Here is a 15,466-nt window from a genome sequence, read left to right on the forward strand (position 1 = left end):
TTTTGCTCGGATTGAAACCACTAGGGGTGTTTGTAGTAAACTTGCCTGGAACTCAGAATCGTCTGAGGACTTCGCAGCCCACGTGCTCTCAGCCACACAACGGCCTGCGTCTGAGACGGGGGCTCGGGGTCAGCTGTGACGCACGCACGGCCCAGCCCGGGCCCCGGCGCGAGCCAGCGTCAGGGCTCCATGCCCGTCCTCCCCGCACAGGAGAGCCTGGTGCGCCCGCGCCTGTCACTCAGGCACTGTCCCTGCTTCTGCACCTGTGTCCCCTCATCCCGTGCACCTGGATCCTCACACCCTTGGGTGCAAAGCACGTCTCCCTGTGGCAGCAACCTGTCACGGGTTTAGAGCGTGGGTGGAGGGACCTGAGCAGGGGGTCTTGGCCAAGGGCAGTGTAAGGGGCAGAGGGAGCGGGAAGGTTGTCTTACCTCCTGAGGCAGCACAGCGTGTGGTAACCGATGGCCGTGTGTTGTTGCCTCCAGTGGACAGGCTGCTGAGCCCGGCCAGCAGGGCCCACATGAGCCTGGAGGAGCAGCTGAGGGAGCTGCTGGACAAGCTGGACCTCACCTGCTCCATGAAGTCCAGCGGGTCAAGGAGCAAGCGGGCCAAGCTACTGAAAAAGGAGATCGCTCTCGTTCGGAACAAGCTCAGCCAGCAGCACAGTCAGCCCCCGCCCTCGGAGTCAGGTACTGGCGGCTTTGAAGAGGAAGGTGCTCAGCTGGGGCAGGAGACGGGGGAGGAAGGTAAGCACAGCGCTGTCTCAGGGCCGGTCTTCCCCAAGGCCCAGGGCCCCTCCCTGACCCCCACCCCGCCGGGCGTTTCATGCCCTTACCGGTGTGCCTTGGGCACTGCGTTGAGGCACTTAAATAGGGCAGAGTTTAAGGCACAGAGAAGGTTGTTTTCTCAGCTGGGTCCTGAAAAACTACTGAGAAAGGAAGGTTTGGATCCTACACAGCCGTCTAGAGAGGCTGAAGAGTGGAGGTGGCTGTGGGCAGGAGCAGTGGCCTTGGCTGGGCTCTGCATCTGTGCGCGCAGGAGAGCCCTTCAGTACGCACGAGGTCGTCAAGGGCAGCCTGGGAAGGGCTGCTGTCAGGTGCCCTCCCTTACCTGCTGCTCTCTGAGGTCTGCGAAGGAGGAATGGAAATGTGGGTGCTAGTCCTGGGGGCAGGCGCGGGACCTGAGCTGCTCCGTCAGGGTCCCCGGGGCAGCCCTGTGTTGGCTGCGTACTGGTATCTCACGTGCAGAGCGTTGAAAGAGGTGACTCCCCTTGGTCACAGAGGGAGTGTGTCTGGGAGCAGCTGTGTTCTGTGGACGGGCAAGGCGTAGTGGAGCAGACACCTGCCCGCCACTTGGAAAACGACGCGGACGGGAGAGTCGTGTCTGGGAGGTGACCTTAGATGGGAACCCCAGTGGTTCGAGTGGGTGGAACTTGCTTGGGAACCCTTCCCTTCTTTTTTTTGCCCTGTTTTCTAACTTCAGAGTCAGCGTGGTTCAGCTACACAGAACACTGGGTTGGCCGTGAGGTCCATGTGGTTTTTTCTATAAAAGAGAGACACATTGTTCTTTTAAGATTTTATTTAGTTTTAGAGAGAGGGAAAGGGAGGGAGGAAGAGAAGGAGAGAAACACCAATGTGTGGCTGCCTCTTGCGTGCCCACAACTCGGCACCTGGCCCGCAACCCAGGCCTGTGCCCAGACTGGGAATCGAACCGGCGACCCTTTGGTTCACAGGCTGGTGCTCAGTCCCCTGAGCCACACCAGCCAGGGCAAAACACATTTTCCATTTTCATCAATGACTTTATTAATTTGGACATTTTGAGTATGTCAGCTGTCAACTTTAACTGGTCTCCCCGACCGTGGAAGGTTGTCCAGAGAGAAATCTCCAGCACGAAACTTTGAAAACCATTTCTGACACGTTCAGTCGGTCACAGCACCTTCCCCACATGCTGCACAAATCTTCTTTTGTTGTGTTTTTACCTTTCTGAAACAGGAAAGCATAATATGCTTGTTTCCTTCCATTTTCAATATTAAAATGGCTGCACAAAAATACGCCAATTTTTTTTTTTTTTGAACACACACTGATATGACAACTGTCAGAATACAGCTGAACAAAACTGTTTCGAATGAAGTTTCAGACAACTAAGTGCTACCAAAGCCGTCGTACAGAAAAAAACCAGATGAACTTCTTGGCCGACCCAGTAAAAAGTGGGGTCCGACTCCCTAGTGCAACCAGTGGCAGTTTATAATCTGAGTTTTAAAAAACAACGTGGATACAATACAGACTGTTCTGCAGTTGGCTTTTTTGATAGTCCCTTCGCCCGCCGTGGGCGGTCTGCGGTGCCCTGGTGGCGACCACGTGGTGTGTCCTGTGGGGGCACCCGGTCTGCCAGCTCCCCAGGCAGGCGCTGTGGGCGCTTGGTCCTCTGAGTCTCACACGGCTCCCATGGGTCCTGCTGCCAGGTCCTGGGGCGCGAGACCCAGAGCCCTTGAGGTTTTCTCCCAGGAGTGACCTGTACGCACAGCTAAGAAGCGGCCTTTCCTCACTGGGCGCCTGGTGTTCGGTTTTGTGATTCGCGGGAGGTGTGGTCTCTAGCACTTCCTCTTGGGGTGATATAAATCCTAGTCGGTCCTGGGACAGAAGCAGCTTCAGTTTTTACTGGTCTCCCTGCCAGGAAGGTTCGGTTTTCACGTGCACTCGCTCACAGGAGCCTCTGGCAGCCAGACGTATTTGGGGTCTCAGGCCGCCCCCCTTTTGTGCTGAGTGGGTCCTTGGAATCCAGGGTGGCCTGTGTTGTCAGGCCTGCTGCGCCCCTGGGGGCTGAGTGCCCCAAGACATCGCAGGACCTGTAGGGTGGGGGGTGTGCAGGGCACCCCCGTCCTCCCATCCAGTCCCTGCTCATCACCCAGGCTGTGGCTGTGGTCCTGGCCCTCTGTGTCTTTTGGGAAGGCCACTGTGTGTGTGTGACTTGTCCTGAAAAGAGGGAGTTGAGGAGAAGCAGTCAGGTGGATTGACCATCATTGGAGTAGCAGGTCTCAGACCTTCCTCCTCCCCAGCGTCTAGGTCTCCCACTGCCCAGGGTGTATGGCCCCTCACTCCCTTGTCCGGGGCTCCCTCCTCGGCCTTGGGTCCCCATCCGAGGGGTGACAGGCCCCCTCACCTGTCAGGCCGGGGCCCCCAGTTAGGCCTAGTCCCTTGGAAAGCCACCTTTGCTCCTTGGTGGCGCTAGGGTCATTTTAAAGGAAACGCACACTGATATCTGAGCTAAAAGGTGGCCTGCAATTGCCTGTCGTGTGTGCCCTTGTTAAACGTGACCAAATCCGCCGCAAGGGCATTTTACTTCCAGCTGATGGGAAAGGGGGACGGAGAGGAGACAGCAGCCTGGGAAGTCCAGTTGTTTACGTTGCTATAGAAACACGACCCTGAGAGACTGCCAGCAGCACAGGGGCCGGGGCTCTTCCTGCAGCAGCGTTGTCATCATGTCTAAAACTGTAGATGCCGTAACGCCAGAGACTGTCCTGGCTGTAGTTCCGCATTTACGTGGGTTCTGTTTGAAGAACAGGAAAATAACGGGTGGGCGTCAGGCCCGTTGAGCCACCCTCGTCCGAAGGAGGGGAGGCCTCCTTGGCTCGGGGTTCCCAGGGACATTCCTCTTGTTGAGTCGGTCCCTGGAGGTGAGGAGCCAGCAGCAGGGCCCCTGTCACGCACGCCCTGCGGTTTGGAGCCAGTGCTCCTGTGGCTGTGTGGCTGCTTCAGGGTTATCTGAGTCGCGGCCCAGTTCGGGGCTGTTTTCCGAGGTGCCTGGACCCGGGTGAGGCTCAGTCAGAGCCAGAGGTGGCGTGTCACCGCTCCTACGTCCCGCAGGGGGCCCTGCGTGTGGCCGGCAGCTTGGAGAGGCCTGGCTGCTTCGCCTCCTCACGGAGTTCGGTTCCACCGGCTGGCTGGTGGCTTTGCGAGGACAGCAGGCTGCGGGCAGGGTGAGGTGTCTTCACCGAGGCTCCAGGAGGGGCTCTTGCTTTCGGGTGTTGGGGTTGGAGGTCGCGTTCTGAGCTCTGCCTTGCTGTTGGAGGACTGACCCGTCCCCTTGACGGAGGCTCCTGGGTCGGCTTGTTCAGCGCGGCCAGCAGGAGGCGCTGCGCTGGTCCTGCGTGCCGAGGCCGCGGGGACCCCGCTGTACTTGTGACTGTGCAGGGGTGGGGTGCTGACGCGGTGTCGGTGGGCGTGACTGGCGAGCGGGCGTGGGGCGTGTTGTCAGGCTGTGGCTGCACATGTGTGAGCCCCCGGAATGGCAGCTGGCGCCCCAAGGTGAGGCCTGCGGCCGTCCTGTGGATGCGATACAGTCCCAAGGGTGGGATTTTGGATCCTGGCTTTTGTATTTACAAGTCTGTGTTGCATAGAGTTTATTCCAGAAGTTCACCGGGCTTTAACTTCTCACACAGTTAAATTACATGCAGTTGTGTGTGTGAACATCCGTGGGGTTTCTGCTCCCGGTCCTGGCGGGGCACCCGCTCTGCTGGCGGGCCAGGCACCGGGGCCATGGAGCAGCCTTGGCTGGACTGTGGCCCTTCACTGGCCTGCCCCTTAGTGCCTTCGGGCGCCTGGTGACCGCAGAGCAAATGTGGCCCCCGGGTGAGATCCCTTTGCGTCTGGTGTGGGGCTCCCGTTCGGGCAGCAGCTGCCCGTGTGGACTGAGTGTGAGAGGCGGGAGAGGGTGTGGGCTGTGCTGGTCCAGGGCTTCATGTGCACAGCCAGGGACTCATGGTGGGCTTCTGCCCTGCGGGCCTGGGCGGGCCCTGGGGCTGAGGTTGGCCTTTGAGGAGGAGTGGGCGCTGGAGGTGGCCCGTGAGGGGCCCGGCTGTGATGGGAGAGCGCAGCTGGAAGGAGCAGTGCAGGGGGGCAGAGGGGCTCCGTAGGCCCACTGGCCGGACCGAGGTGGACTTCTGTGGGTGTTGTGATGGGCACTTCGATGAGTGGTCAGGTCGAGTGCTTGATGTGGGGGCCCGAGGGGCCGGCTGGAGAGAGAGGAGGAGGAGGAGGAGAGTGGCTGGGGTCTGCTGGAGAAGGGAGCGCCGGGCTGCAGCCGAGCCCCTGCCCTGTGTGGGGCACTGGGACCCAGGAGTGTGTGGGCAGCGGGGCGCGCTCAGCAGGAAGGCCGCGTGCCCCCCATGCCGATCTGCGTGGCGGTCCTGGGCGCTTCATAGTGTGGTCTCCGTACCCTGGTCAGTGACTTCGCCAGTCAACACGTGAGGCAGGCGGCTCTGAGCGGCGTCCTCTGGGCGGCGTCTGCAGTGGCCTGGTTGGGCGACAAGGGCACCTTGGCAGCTCCTGTGGCGGCTGCTGCGCTCGCCCTCGCCGAGCCCTGGGGTGGGTGCTCTGTCACGCTTTGGGGTGTGGGGTATGCGGGAGAGAGTGGTGCCCCCTTGGTGGGGAGTCCTCTGCCCGGCTCCGAGGCCCACGTGGACCTGCAGGTTGTGCGGCTTTTTATTTTCACAATGAACTTGGGGTTCAAGTGTTCACGTGACATCTTTCAAGGGGTTTGGGGGCGTTTGCAGGTTTAGTGCAGTATAAAACACTGAGGTAACAGACACCACTCAGGGTCATTGACATGGTTGCTCCTGGCTGTAGATCACACGTCCTGTAGCCACGGTCAGTCTTGCTCAGGAAGAAGCCGCCTGCTCATCCCAGTGGCCACAGCCTCACGTGGCGGCCGGCCGTCGTGCGAGGCCTCTCCAGGGTGGCAGCGAGGGCTCCGCTCTGTGTGGTTTTCAGACTTCCTGATTTTACGTTAGAAGTTTTTAAAAACCCTTTAAAAGAGGTTAAAATAGTCTTCTTCCAAAGATTGCTTTTATTTTTGAAGTCATAACAGAAAGAACTTAGGTTGTAGCATTTCAGAACGCGGCACAGAAATCTGTGTTCTGAGAGCCGAGCTGGTGGTTTCTCCTGCTTTCCTTCAAAACCATTCGTGGCTGCTCAGTGCCGCCTGGTTTTGGCATCGACTCAGGAACTCCTGGTCGGCAACGAGGTGCAAGTGTTGGCTTCTGTGGGCTAAACTGCGGCCCAGGCCCGGGGGTGGGGACGCCGGCTAGACCCGTGGGTGTGCGCGCTGGTTTCCTTCCTCCAGGTAAGTGGACGGTGGGTTGCAGCAGCCGCGCCCCTGAAGGCTGTGCTCAGTGCTGGCGAGTGGGAGGCTGTCTTTCCTGGCCGTTTCCCGAGGGGCCCGGCGCCAGGGGGGGTCCCCAGCCTGTGGCCACGTGCTGAGACCTGGCGGCCCTCCCCGCCTGTAGACAGTTGTGTGTGATGCTTTGTTTCTGTAACTGAACTAGTATTTTGGTGGACTTCACATTTGTAGTAAGTTTTATAATAGATTTTTTAATTACCAGTTTTCAAAAATCACTTTATTTATAATTTTTTCAGGAGATAAATCTCCCCCTAAACTTGAACCATCAGATGCATTACCTCTTCCTTCAAACTCGGAGACTAATTCAGAACCACCAACCCTCAGACCAGTAGAACTCAACCCAGAGCAGAGTAAACTTTTCAAAAGAGTCACATTTGATAATGCATCACATAGCACGTGCCCTCAGAGCGCACTGGTAATCGGACACCCTGCAGAGCCCACCCTCGCCCGCAGTGGCGGGGCGCCGGCGGCGGCGGCCTCCGCGGTGGCGGAGCCAGCAAGCGATGTAAACAGACGCACCTCTGTTCTCTTCTGCAAATCGAAAAGTGTAAGCCCCCCAAAGTCTGCCAAGAACACTGAAACCCAGCCAACTTCTCTTCAGCTAGGGACCAAAACCTTTTTGTCTGTAGTCCTTCCGAGGTTGGAGACTCTTCTGCAGCCAAGAAAAAGGTCGCGGAGCACCTGCGGCGACTCCGAGGTGGAGGAGGGGTCCCCGGGAAAGCGCCTGGACACAGGTAAATGCGCGGCGCCCTCACCGCCCTTCTGTTCCCCCCGGGGTCGGCGGGCCCCGCCGTCGGGAGCGCCGCCCGGCTGCGGCGTTTCAGCTCACTGTTCGGTGTTCGTCACTTCCAGATACGGAGGCAGGGGTCCTGTTTGTCTTTGAAAAGCCCTAACTCGTAGGTCTCAGGCGCCCTCTCGGGGTGGCCACTGGCCACAGTTGACCTGGCATGGGCGGTCCGATCCTGCTCGTCCTCCCTCCGAATTTGTCTGCAGGGGGCGGGGGGAGGGGCAGCTCTGGAGTCGCTCACTTGCATGCAGTGTGCACGCAGGTGCTCCGCTGGCGTGGGGCAGGCCGGGCCTGGCTCGTGGAGCCCACTGGAGGGACGTGTGTTGGGGTGACGTCGAGTGGCTCTAGTCTGCGCGTGCTGGGGTGTTCCTTTCTGCGACGGCACGGGCCCTGGGCCCTCGGAAAGGCTGCTGCCCTTGGGCTGAAGCAGCGCGGTGCTGGCCTGGTTGGTTGAAGAGCTTTGTGATGTTCTTCCTGCTCTGCGTAGCCTGTTACCACGTGGATTGTTGCTTCCTGTCACAGTAACACTTGAGAACGTTTCTCGTTGACCAGTAAGCTTTTATAACTTAAGATTAGTTCAGATAAGTGACCAAGAGGTCCCAACACGTGCCTTTCGTTGACAGCATTTCCACGGGGCCCCAGGGGTCGAGCCGGAAGGGGGCGCCGCGCCCTCTGCAGCCTGGTCCTCGGCCTCTGGCACGGCCAGGAGTCGGTGTTGCCGACACTGGTGGGCCTGTCGCCCTCTGCGTGGCTTGCCGGGAGGCGCTCGTTCTGGCCCCGACACCTCCTTCTGGAGATGTTTGCACGTTTGCTTCGTGGGTTCTGGTCTTTGTTTCTTGTTGGTCCATCTGCGACGTCTAGACAAGCCGTGGGCTTGCTGGTGGCTGCCCTGTCGTCAGGGCGCTTGGACTGGCTGTGAGGGCGCGGGGCTGGGAGGCAGAGAGCAAATCTGCATCCTGGCACCTGCCAGGGCAGGGTTGGGGGGGTACCCCCGCCCGTGCCCCGTCCCCCCAGTGGCTGAGGCGTCCACGCGGAGGAGGTGGCGCAGGCAGGTGCTCACACTGGGTGCACAGCCTGCATTGCAGCCCACAGCCAGTTCTTGCTGCCAGGCTGACTGCTCGTCAGGCTCATTGCAGCGCTAGGAAACTTCCACGCGATTTTACAGAAATTCTCTACCAGGTCCCCTTTTATTTTGGCGGGTGGATATCAAGTTGGTGGTCTTTAATAACCTGTTAAGACCATCACATTCCTGGGTGACAAGAGATCCTCTCGTGTTCCCAGGATGTGGTGCAGGTGTGGGGGGCGCTCACCTCAGGGCCCAGGCATTTCCTGTCGCCGTGCGTGGCCTTCCCTGGGAAGTCAGTGCAGCCTGCTCTGAGTGTCTGAGGCGCCCCGCAGCCAGCGCTGGAGGCGGGGGCGCCGTGGGCCGTGCCCCCACAGGGCAGCACCTGAGCAGGGCCTTGTTGCTCGCGTGCCCCGCTGAGGAGCCTGCGTCCGGTCAGGTCCCGCCGTGGCCTGCGCCTCGCCCAGCAGGGGCTCCTGGGGCCTCCGACTGTGGGTGAGGCCCCGCCAGCCTGGCAGTCATGGCTTTCAGGGGGCTCCTGGCGTCCCTTGTAGGAAATAATGTGTCCTCCTCCTCTTGCTTCTCTGCACCTGAGTGGGGGTTTGCGCATGGCAGCAGCGGGCCTGGGAGGCGTGTCCGTGTCACGTGGTCCGGACTGAAGTGCAGACCTTTGCTCCTGTCCCAGAGTGGCCGTAGGGTCGGGGCGGAGGGTGGGGCCTCACACTGCTGCGTGGCCCGGAGCCTCAGCAGCACGTGGGCAGAGCTCCGGCCAGCACTGCCCTCCGTCCACGTCTGGCCTCGACCCGTCCGGGCGCGCACCTGGGCCCCTTGCTCCGAGCTGCGGCCTTCGCGGTCTGCGCTTGCAATCCTCGGGCTTTTGGTCACCCCGCACGCTTGGTCCGCGGGCTCTCCTGCCTTGGGGGGCGTTCTCCGGTTTCCGCCGTGCGCTGCAGGACTTCAAGTCCGAGGAGAAGCTGACGCCGGCCGGTGGGGAGGCGTGTGCTGTGGCCCCGCCCCGGGGTCAGCGCCCCTGACTGCTCCTTGCATCACACCCACAGAGCTGCTGTCTCCTGGCTGCTTTCTGCTGTGACCGTCGCGTTCACGACGGTGCGCCGCCAGGCCCGAGCTCCCGGGCCCCTGGTCTCCTCTCTTGTGATTCTTGCCGCATGGCTCCCGCTGTGCACGAGGTGGGGGGGAGGGGCAGAGCGGGCGGGAAGGACTCTGCTCGCGTCCTTGGCTGTTCGGGGCGGAGGCTGCTCTGTTGGTGTCTCAGTCAGACCAGGTGGCTTTCCCGCTGTTTTCTAGGGTCTGGTTTGAACCCCTGACACGCTGGGCAGGTCACCCTGTGGACCCTGATTGTTTTCTCCCACTCAGCTGGGCCTGGAGCCGTGCCGAGTCGTCCTTTGGAACCGAGGCCGCTGTGCCGCGTAGCTCACGGGGTTCTTTGGATGATGTTGGAAGCGCCGGCCCAGCCGCCCTCCAAACCAGTGCGCTGACGCCGGCCCGCGGAGCCCTGTCCCCCCGTGAGTCAGAGTCAGAGTCAGACGCCCCAGGAGGAGCTGCCTGGCGCCGGCTCAGCGGGCCGGGTCGCCTCCGAGCGGCCCAACGTCTCCCGCGTCCCCAGGGACTCACTGCACAGATTCTGATCGTGCCCTCAGCTGGCGCAGGCCGGGGCCTGACACACCCGCATGCTCCACGCTACACGGCCAGGAGACTCTCGGCCGTCGGCGTCTGCGTCCCGGTGTCCTCCCTTCCCTGCTTTGTTTTCTCTCCTTTTTGGCCTGGCCGTCCCCAAGAGCTTTGACGAGGGCAGGCGTGTCGCCCTGGTCACCATGCCAGGCACTGCTGCAGGGAGTGACGCCGGGCCTGGGAGACGGGAGGTGTCCCCGTATGCTTCCCGCTGCCACGGTGTTCCCGTGAGCTGGCCCAGGCACAAGCAGGGTCCGGGGTGGGGGGTCTTGTTTGGGGTTTTTATTGAAAGATTGAAACACACACACGAATGTGATTCTCTTGCTAATAGTAAAAGTTAAAACGTGTGGACAATATAACGGGCCGCCCTCTGCACCAGGAGGCCAGCGCAGCCCCCATGCCCTCCGGTGGGGCCCACGTCTGACCGCATCTGTGAGGGCATGTTGCGGGGAGTGGCATGGCAGCCAGGGGCGCACTTGTGCACACCACGTGGCCCGGGGTGCATGGCTTTGCCTCTTGCCGGCTGCCACCCAGAAGGTTCTTCAGGGACCAGTGAGGGTGTGGTGGGCGAGGACCTTCGCCCGCCACACCCGGGAGGCTTTCTCCGCCTGGCCACACGGCCGTTCAGAGGCTGGGCCTGGGCGAGAGCTCTCTGAGTCAGTCTCCTCCTCCCGCACGTGGCCTGGGTGTGCCCGGCAAGGCCAGGGGGCAGCGAGAGAGCCCAGCCAGGGCGACCTGGGTTGCTCTGGCCTTTGGGGGCAGAGGAGGCCTTGCCTTTGCTTTTGTCCCCTTAGAAGGCCTTGGCGTGGCAGCCTCGAGTGCCATGGGTCTCCGAGAGCCGCCCCGCCTCACTCCTGCGGCACGTGGGCCTCCCGCCTCTGAGGTGGCTCTGACCGTGGGCGCCGCTGGTCACGTGGCTGGGGGGGCTGAGGGGGTCCCCGGCCCATGTCTGCAGCCCTCCAGGGCCTGCCTGACTGAGTGCCAGTTCATGTCCTCGCGGGGTCTCTGAACAGTGGCCGGTGGGCTCCCCAAGGCACAGTTCACAGGAGGGGTTTGCACAGGGAGCCCAGTGAAGGAGAGTGACAGTGACTGGTGCTTGGTGACATTTCACGGGTAACACGTGAAAATCTGGAGTGCTTGTCACCCTGGTGTGTGCCCTCTGTGTTCTTAGACGGAAGGGAAGCATGCTCCTTATTGCTTAGGTGGAGGCCTCCCCGCATCTCCACTGAGGCCCTCAGTGTCGCCTGGGAGCCTGGCTTTAGGTCGTGGTCCCCAAGCGTGTGATCTGCTAGTGGACGTCGCAAGTGCGGACTCACTCTGCGTTTTGGTGCCGGGTCTCCTTCGTCCCGGACTCCCCTCCTCTGCTGGGGCTGCCCTCAGCCTGCCCTCGGCCCGCTGCGCTCGGCCCTCCCTGAGCCTTCCCAGGTGCTTCCATGTGCCTGCACGGGTGGGGAGACCCGCCCGTCACTGTTTTGAAGACCCATGGCGCGGGCCCAGCCCTCTTCTGCTCCGCCTGGAGGGGCGTGCTCAGCTCCGCTGTAGGGAGGAGCGAGGAGACACGAGGGCCCAGGGGGTTAGAAGCTGGCTGAGGCCGGCCGCTGCATGTTGACGCAAGGCTTGTGTCCTCGGCGCCCCGACTGGTGCCACAGGGTGCGCCTGGACCAGGCTCAGGTCCGGGGCTGCCCGGGGCCGCTGAGGGCGCAGGCAGTGGCCTCCTGGCCTGGCTGGGGCTGGGCCCGGGCCCGCTTGTGCCTCTGTGTGACCGGGGCCCTTCTCTCAGACCTGGGTCTTGCACTCCGGGCTCTGTCCATCTGCGTGGGCTGGGCGGGCTGTCTCGGACTTGCTGACTGAGGAGAGGGTAGCTCTGCTCTTGGGGATCCCAGTGTCCCCGGAGAGCGCCTTCTGAGCCCTCCTGAGAATTTGCGCCCTGGACGGCCCTGAGGGGGCGATGTGGGCCGGCCCTTTGCTGCTGCTCCTTTTCCGGGGCAGGGTTGGGACTGGAGTCGGATTTTCCCCAGTCGGGGGGTGAGGAGGTGCTGCGTCCCGTGCTCAGCTGTCCCTTTCAGCATGGTTTGGTGGCTGCTTGCGCACGTCGGGTTAAAGAATGAGCATAACACCCTGACAGTGTGCACTTAGCACTTATAAATAGGAATTAGTTTTAAACGAAAGGTACTAGGTTCTTCTTGAAGCCCTTGGTGTTCGGTCCAGCAGAGATGGGGCAAGGTGCCCGGGGCCTGCGTCGGGAAAGGGCAGGGCTTCAGGCTGCTCAGTGAGCGGCAAGGCTTCTTCACGTCCGCGCTTTTCTGTCCTTGCTGCCACCCGGGTTTTATTCGTTTCCCTTAGTTAGGGCCTAAGTCACGGTCGTTGAGAAAACACGGAAAAGCATGCAGCCCCCCGTGGCGGTGCTGTGGGCTTGGCCCCGGACCAGCACAGTGCGGCAGACACTGGCAGAGTGAGGCGCGCGGGTGTTTTGGTGGCCCGGTGCACGTGGAAACTGCTCACGCTACACAGTAGTACGTTAAGGGTGTTTAATGGCATTGTGTCTTAAGAACAAACAGTGTGTGTACCTTAATTAAAAAATGCTTTATTGCAAAAGAAAAGTGCTAAACGTCATCTGAGCCCGCTGTAACCGGCGTTGATGCGGCTGTTCGCTGGCTGAGCAGGCTGGCTGCTGAAGGTGGGGGCGGCTGCGTCAGTGTCCTCGAGTGAGAGCTGTGGCATCTGTCATGTCGGTTGACTTCCTTTCATGAGCCGTCTCTCTGTAGCGTGCATTTTAGCCACAGAACTTTCAGAACTGGAGCCAGTCCTCAAACGCTGCCGCTGCCTGTCACCTGCATTTCTGTGATGCCCTAAATCCCGCTGTCCCTTCACCATCATCACAGCACCTTCACCAGGAGTCGATTCCGTCTGAGAAAACACTTTCTGCTCATCCGTAAGCACCTCCTCATCCGTCCAGGTTCTCTCGTGAGGTGGCAGCCGTTCAGTCCCGCCTCCAGGCTCCGCTTCCAGTGCTCGTCCTCCCGCTGCTCTCACCGCGTCCTGAGGGACTTCCTCCACCGGGGCCTGAGCGCCCAGCGTCAGCCAGGAGCGTTGGGATCACCTTCTTCCGCACCCTGTTGCCGATGTTGTGGCCGCTTCCCTTGGTTCACTCGTGTTCTCACGGGCATCTAGGATGCTGAGTCCTTTCCAGGTCATCTCGCCCGATCCGTCAGAGGAGTCACTGCGGCAGCTGTGGTTTACAAGATGGGTTTCTTCAGTCATAAGGCTCGGAAGTCAGTCAGTCCCTGATCCAGGGGCCACAGAAAGGCGCGAAAACTACCCTCATCTCGTCGTCCGTCTCCACCAAGAGCTCTCGGTGACCAGGCGCGTTGTCAGCGAGCAGTGAAGTCTGGGGAGAAGCCTTTTTTCTGAGCAGCAGCGGGTCTGCACAGCGGGCTGATTAAGTCGTTCCGTAAACCGCGTGCGCACAGGCGCGCCGTGTCCCGGGCCGATCGTCCACGGCGGGGGCCCCGGCGGCGCGGATGAGCAGATTCTCAAGGGCCCCGGATTTGCGGGTGGTCAGTGAGCACTGGCTGCAGCCCACGGTCCCAGCTGCACGCCAGAGCGCAGGAGAGCAGGCCTGTCCCCGACGCTGGGAAGCCAGCACCGCCTTCTCCGTTCGAGCTTTGAAAGCCCCAGGTGGCGACTTCCAGCAGCAGTCTTTCATCTACAGACGAGGCTGTGGCCCTTCCTCGGTCATCGCAGTGGCATCCTGGGCCACTTGCTGCCGCCTGCCCTGGCACTTCCACGTTACAGAGACCGCGTCTCTCCTTCAGCCTCATCAGCCAGCCGCCGCCGGCTTCAGACTTTCCTTCGGCAGCCGCCTCCCCTCTCGGCCCTCACAGCATTGCAGCGGGTCAGGGCCCGGCGCTGGGTCGGGCTGTGGCTCAAGGGAACGTGACGGCTGCTGTGATCTCCCGTGCGGACCGCTGACGCCGGCCGGCTCTTGTCGGCAGTGAGGCCGGGTCGCTTCCGTATCACCTATGCGTTCACTGGGGCGGCGCCTTCCCTTCCCTGCAAGGGCTTTTCCTTGGCTTCCCCAGCCGGGCCCGTGGCTGCCAGAGGCCTGGCTTTGGCTCATCTCGGCTTTCGAGGCGCCGTCCTCACCCACCAGTCCCTCTGGCTTTTGATTTAAAGTGAGGACCCTGCGACTCTCCCTTTCGCATGGACGTTGGAGGCCATTGGAGGGTGTTAATTGGCCTAATTTCAGTGCTGCTGTGTCTCAGGGACTAGGGAGGCCCGAGGTCAGGGGGAGACGGGGTCGGTGGGGCAGCGAGGACACGCGACAGTCACCCATTAAGTTCGTCGTCTGAAATGGGTGCAGTTAGCGGAGCCCCCAAACAATGACAGTAGGAACGTCAGAGGCTCTGATCAGAGGTCACTGTGACGACTGATAACGGTGACAAGGTCTGAGTTACTGGGAGTCTCACTGAGCACAGGCTGCTGGGAGAAGCCGGGCTGCCCGGCGCAGTCGAGCGTCTGCCGCGTGAAATAGGTGACAGAGCCCTGCCGTCTGACCTCCATTCACAGCATTGTAAAGACCTGGGTTCCTAATGGGTTAGGTGTGAATAAAGGGACTCTTTCTTAGGGGGAGGAGGCCGTGTCGCCCGGGAAGAAGCTGGGCTGGGTTCCCGGTGGGTGACACAGCGGTGTGTGTGAGGAACCTGCCCGGCGTCCTCTGGGCCTGTGTCGGTGGCAGGGCTTGACCAGTGTGCCGTCCGTCCACTGAAGAGGTGGCTCTCGGGGAGGACAGTCGGGTTTGGTCTTGAGGTTGGCTTTGACTGAAGACTTCTCAGGACCGAGGCGACGTCATGGCCGGTCGCCGGCCCCCAGGGAGCAGCGCTGGTCCGGCCCCCCGCCCCCGATGTGGTCGGCCAGGCGCCTGTGGTCTGTTTTTATAAAGAGTTTCAAGGTTGTGTTTGAAGCTCTTGTTAATCCTTTCCTTTTGAAAGAGAGTTTTCCTGAAGCGTGGACTTCCTGTCCCCACCGGAAGCTCCCCAGTGCAGAGCCTGGTCCAGGCGTGGGGCACCCCCAGCAGGTGCTGGTGGACAGCGGGCGGCTCCGTCCACCTCGGGGGAGCGGCTGGTGCCCTGTCTTTGCCTTCGTGGGGGCTCTTCCACACTCGAGTTTATAAGAAGAGCACCTTCTGCAGACGGGTGTTCTCTGAACTAGTTTGATTGGAACTGGATGATGGTTTGTTACCTTCACGTGGTAGCAGTGCCATGTGTCCTGTGCCGGGGGTGTGGGGCGGCAGAGCCAGGATGCCGTCGGACTGCGTTCCGAGGGCGCGGTGTGCGCAGGGCCGCGGCTCTGGCGGCAGAGCTCAGGCGCCGGTTCCGTTGCAGGTCTCACCAATGGCTTCGGGGGCGTGAGGAGCGAGCAGGAGCCGGGCAGCGGCCCCGGGAGGAAAGCCGCGCCACGGCGCCGCTGTGCCTCGGAGTCCAGCATCTCCTCCAGCAGCAGCCCGCTGTGTGGTGCCAGGTGGGCGCACGGCCCCTGCCCGCGGGGGGTATATGTTAGCCTGTTAAAGGGTCTTTAAAGGTTTTATTTATTTTTAGGGAGGGAGGAAGGGAGGGAGAGAAACATCCGTGTGTAGCTGCCTCTTCCTTGCCCCCAACTGGGGTCCCGGCCCGCAACCCAGGCCTGTGCCCTGACCGGGAATCGAACCAGCGACCCTTTGGTTCTCAGGCCGGCGCTCGGTCCCTTGACCA

The 15,466-nt window shown here is 61.3% G+C and overlaps 1 protein-coding gene across 1 annotated transcript in view; it reads left to right on the forward strand.

Moving 5' to 3' along the window:
- BRD1 (bromodomain containing 1) overlaps nucleotides 1–15,466 on the forward strand; it is a 41,654-nt gene that overhangs the window by 22,977 nt on the left and 3,211 nt on the right. The window contains exons 7-9 of the mRNA XM_090272246.1: nucleotides 486–746; nucleotides 6,807–6,911; nucleotides 15,101–15,236. Coding sequence (XP_090128372.1) covers nucleotides 486–746; nucleotides 6,807–6,911; nucleotides 15,101–15,236 — 502 coding nt within the window. The remainder of the gene's footprint in view (nucleotides 1–485; nucleotides 747–6,806; nucleotides 6,912–15,100; nucleotides 15,237–15,466) is intronic.

This window comes from Furipterus horrens, unplaced genomic scaffold (assembly GCF_987537825.1).
Source record: "Furipterus horrens unplaced genomic scaffold, mFurHor1.1.pri manual_scaffold_4, whole genome shotgun sequence".
NCBI classification, from domain to species: Eukaryota; Metazoa; Chordata; class Mammalia; order Chiroptera; family Furipteridae; genus Furipterus; species Furipterus horrens.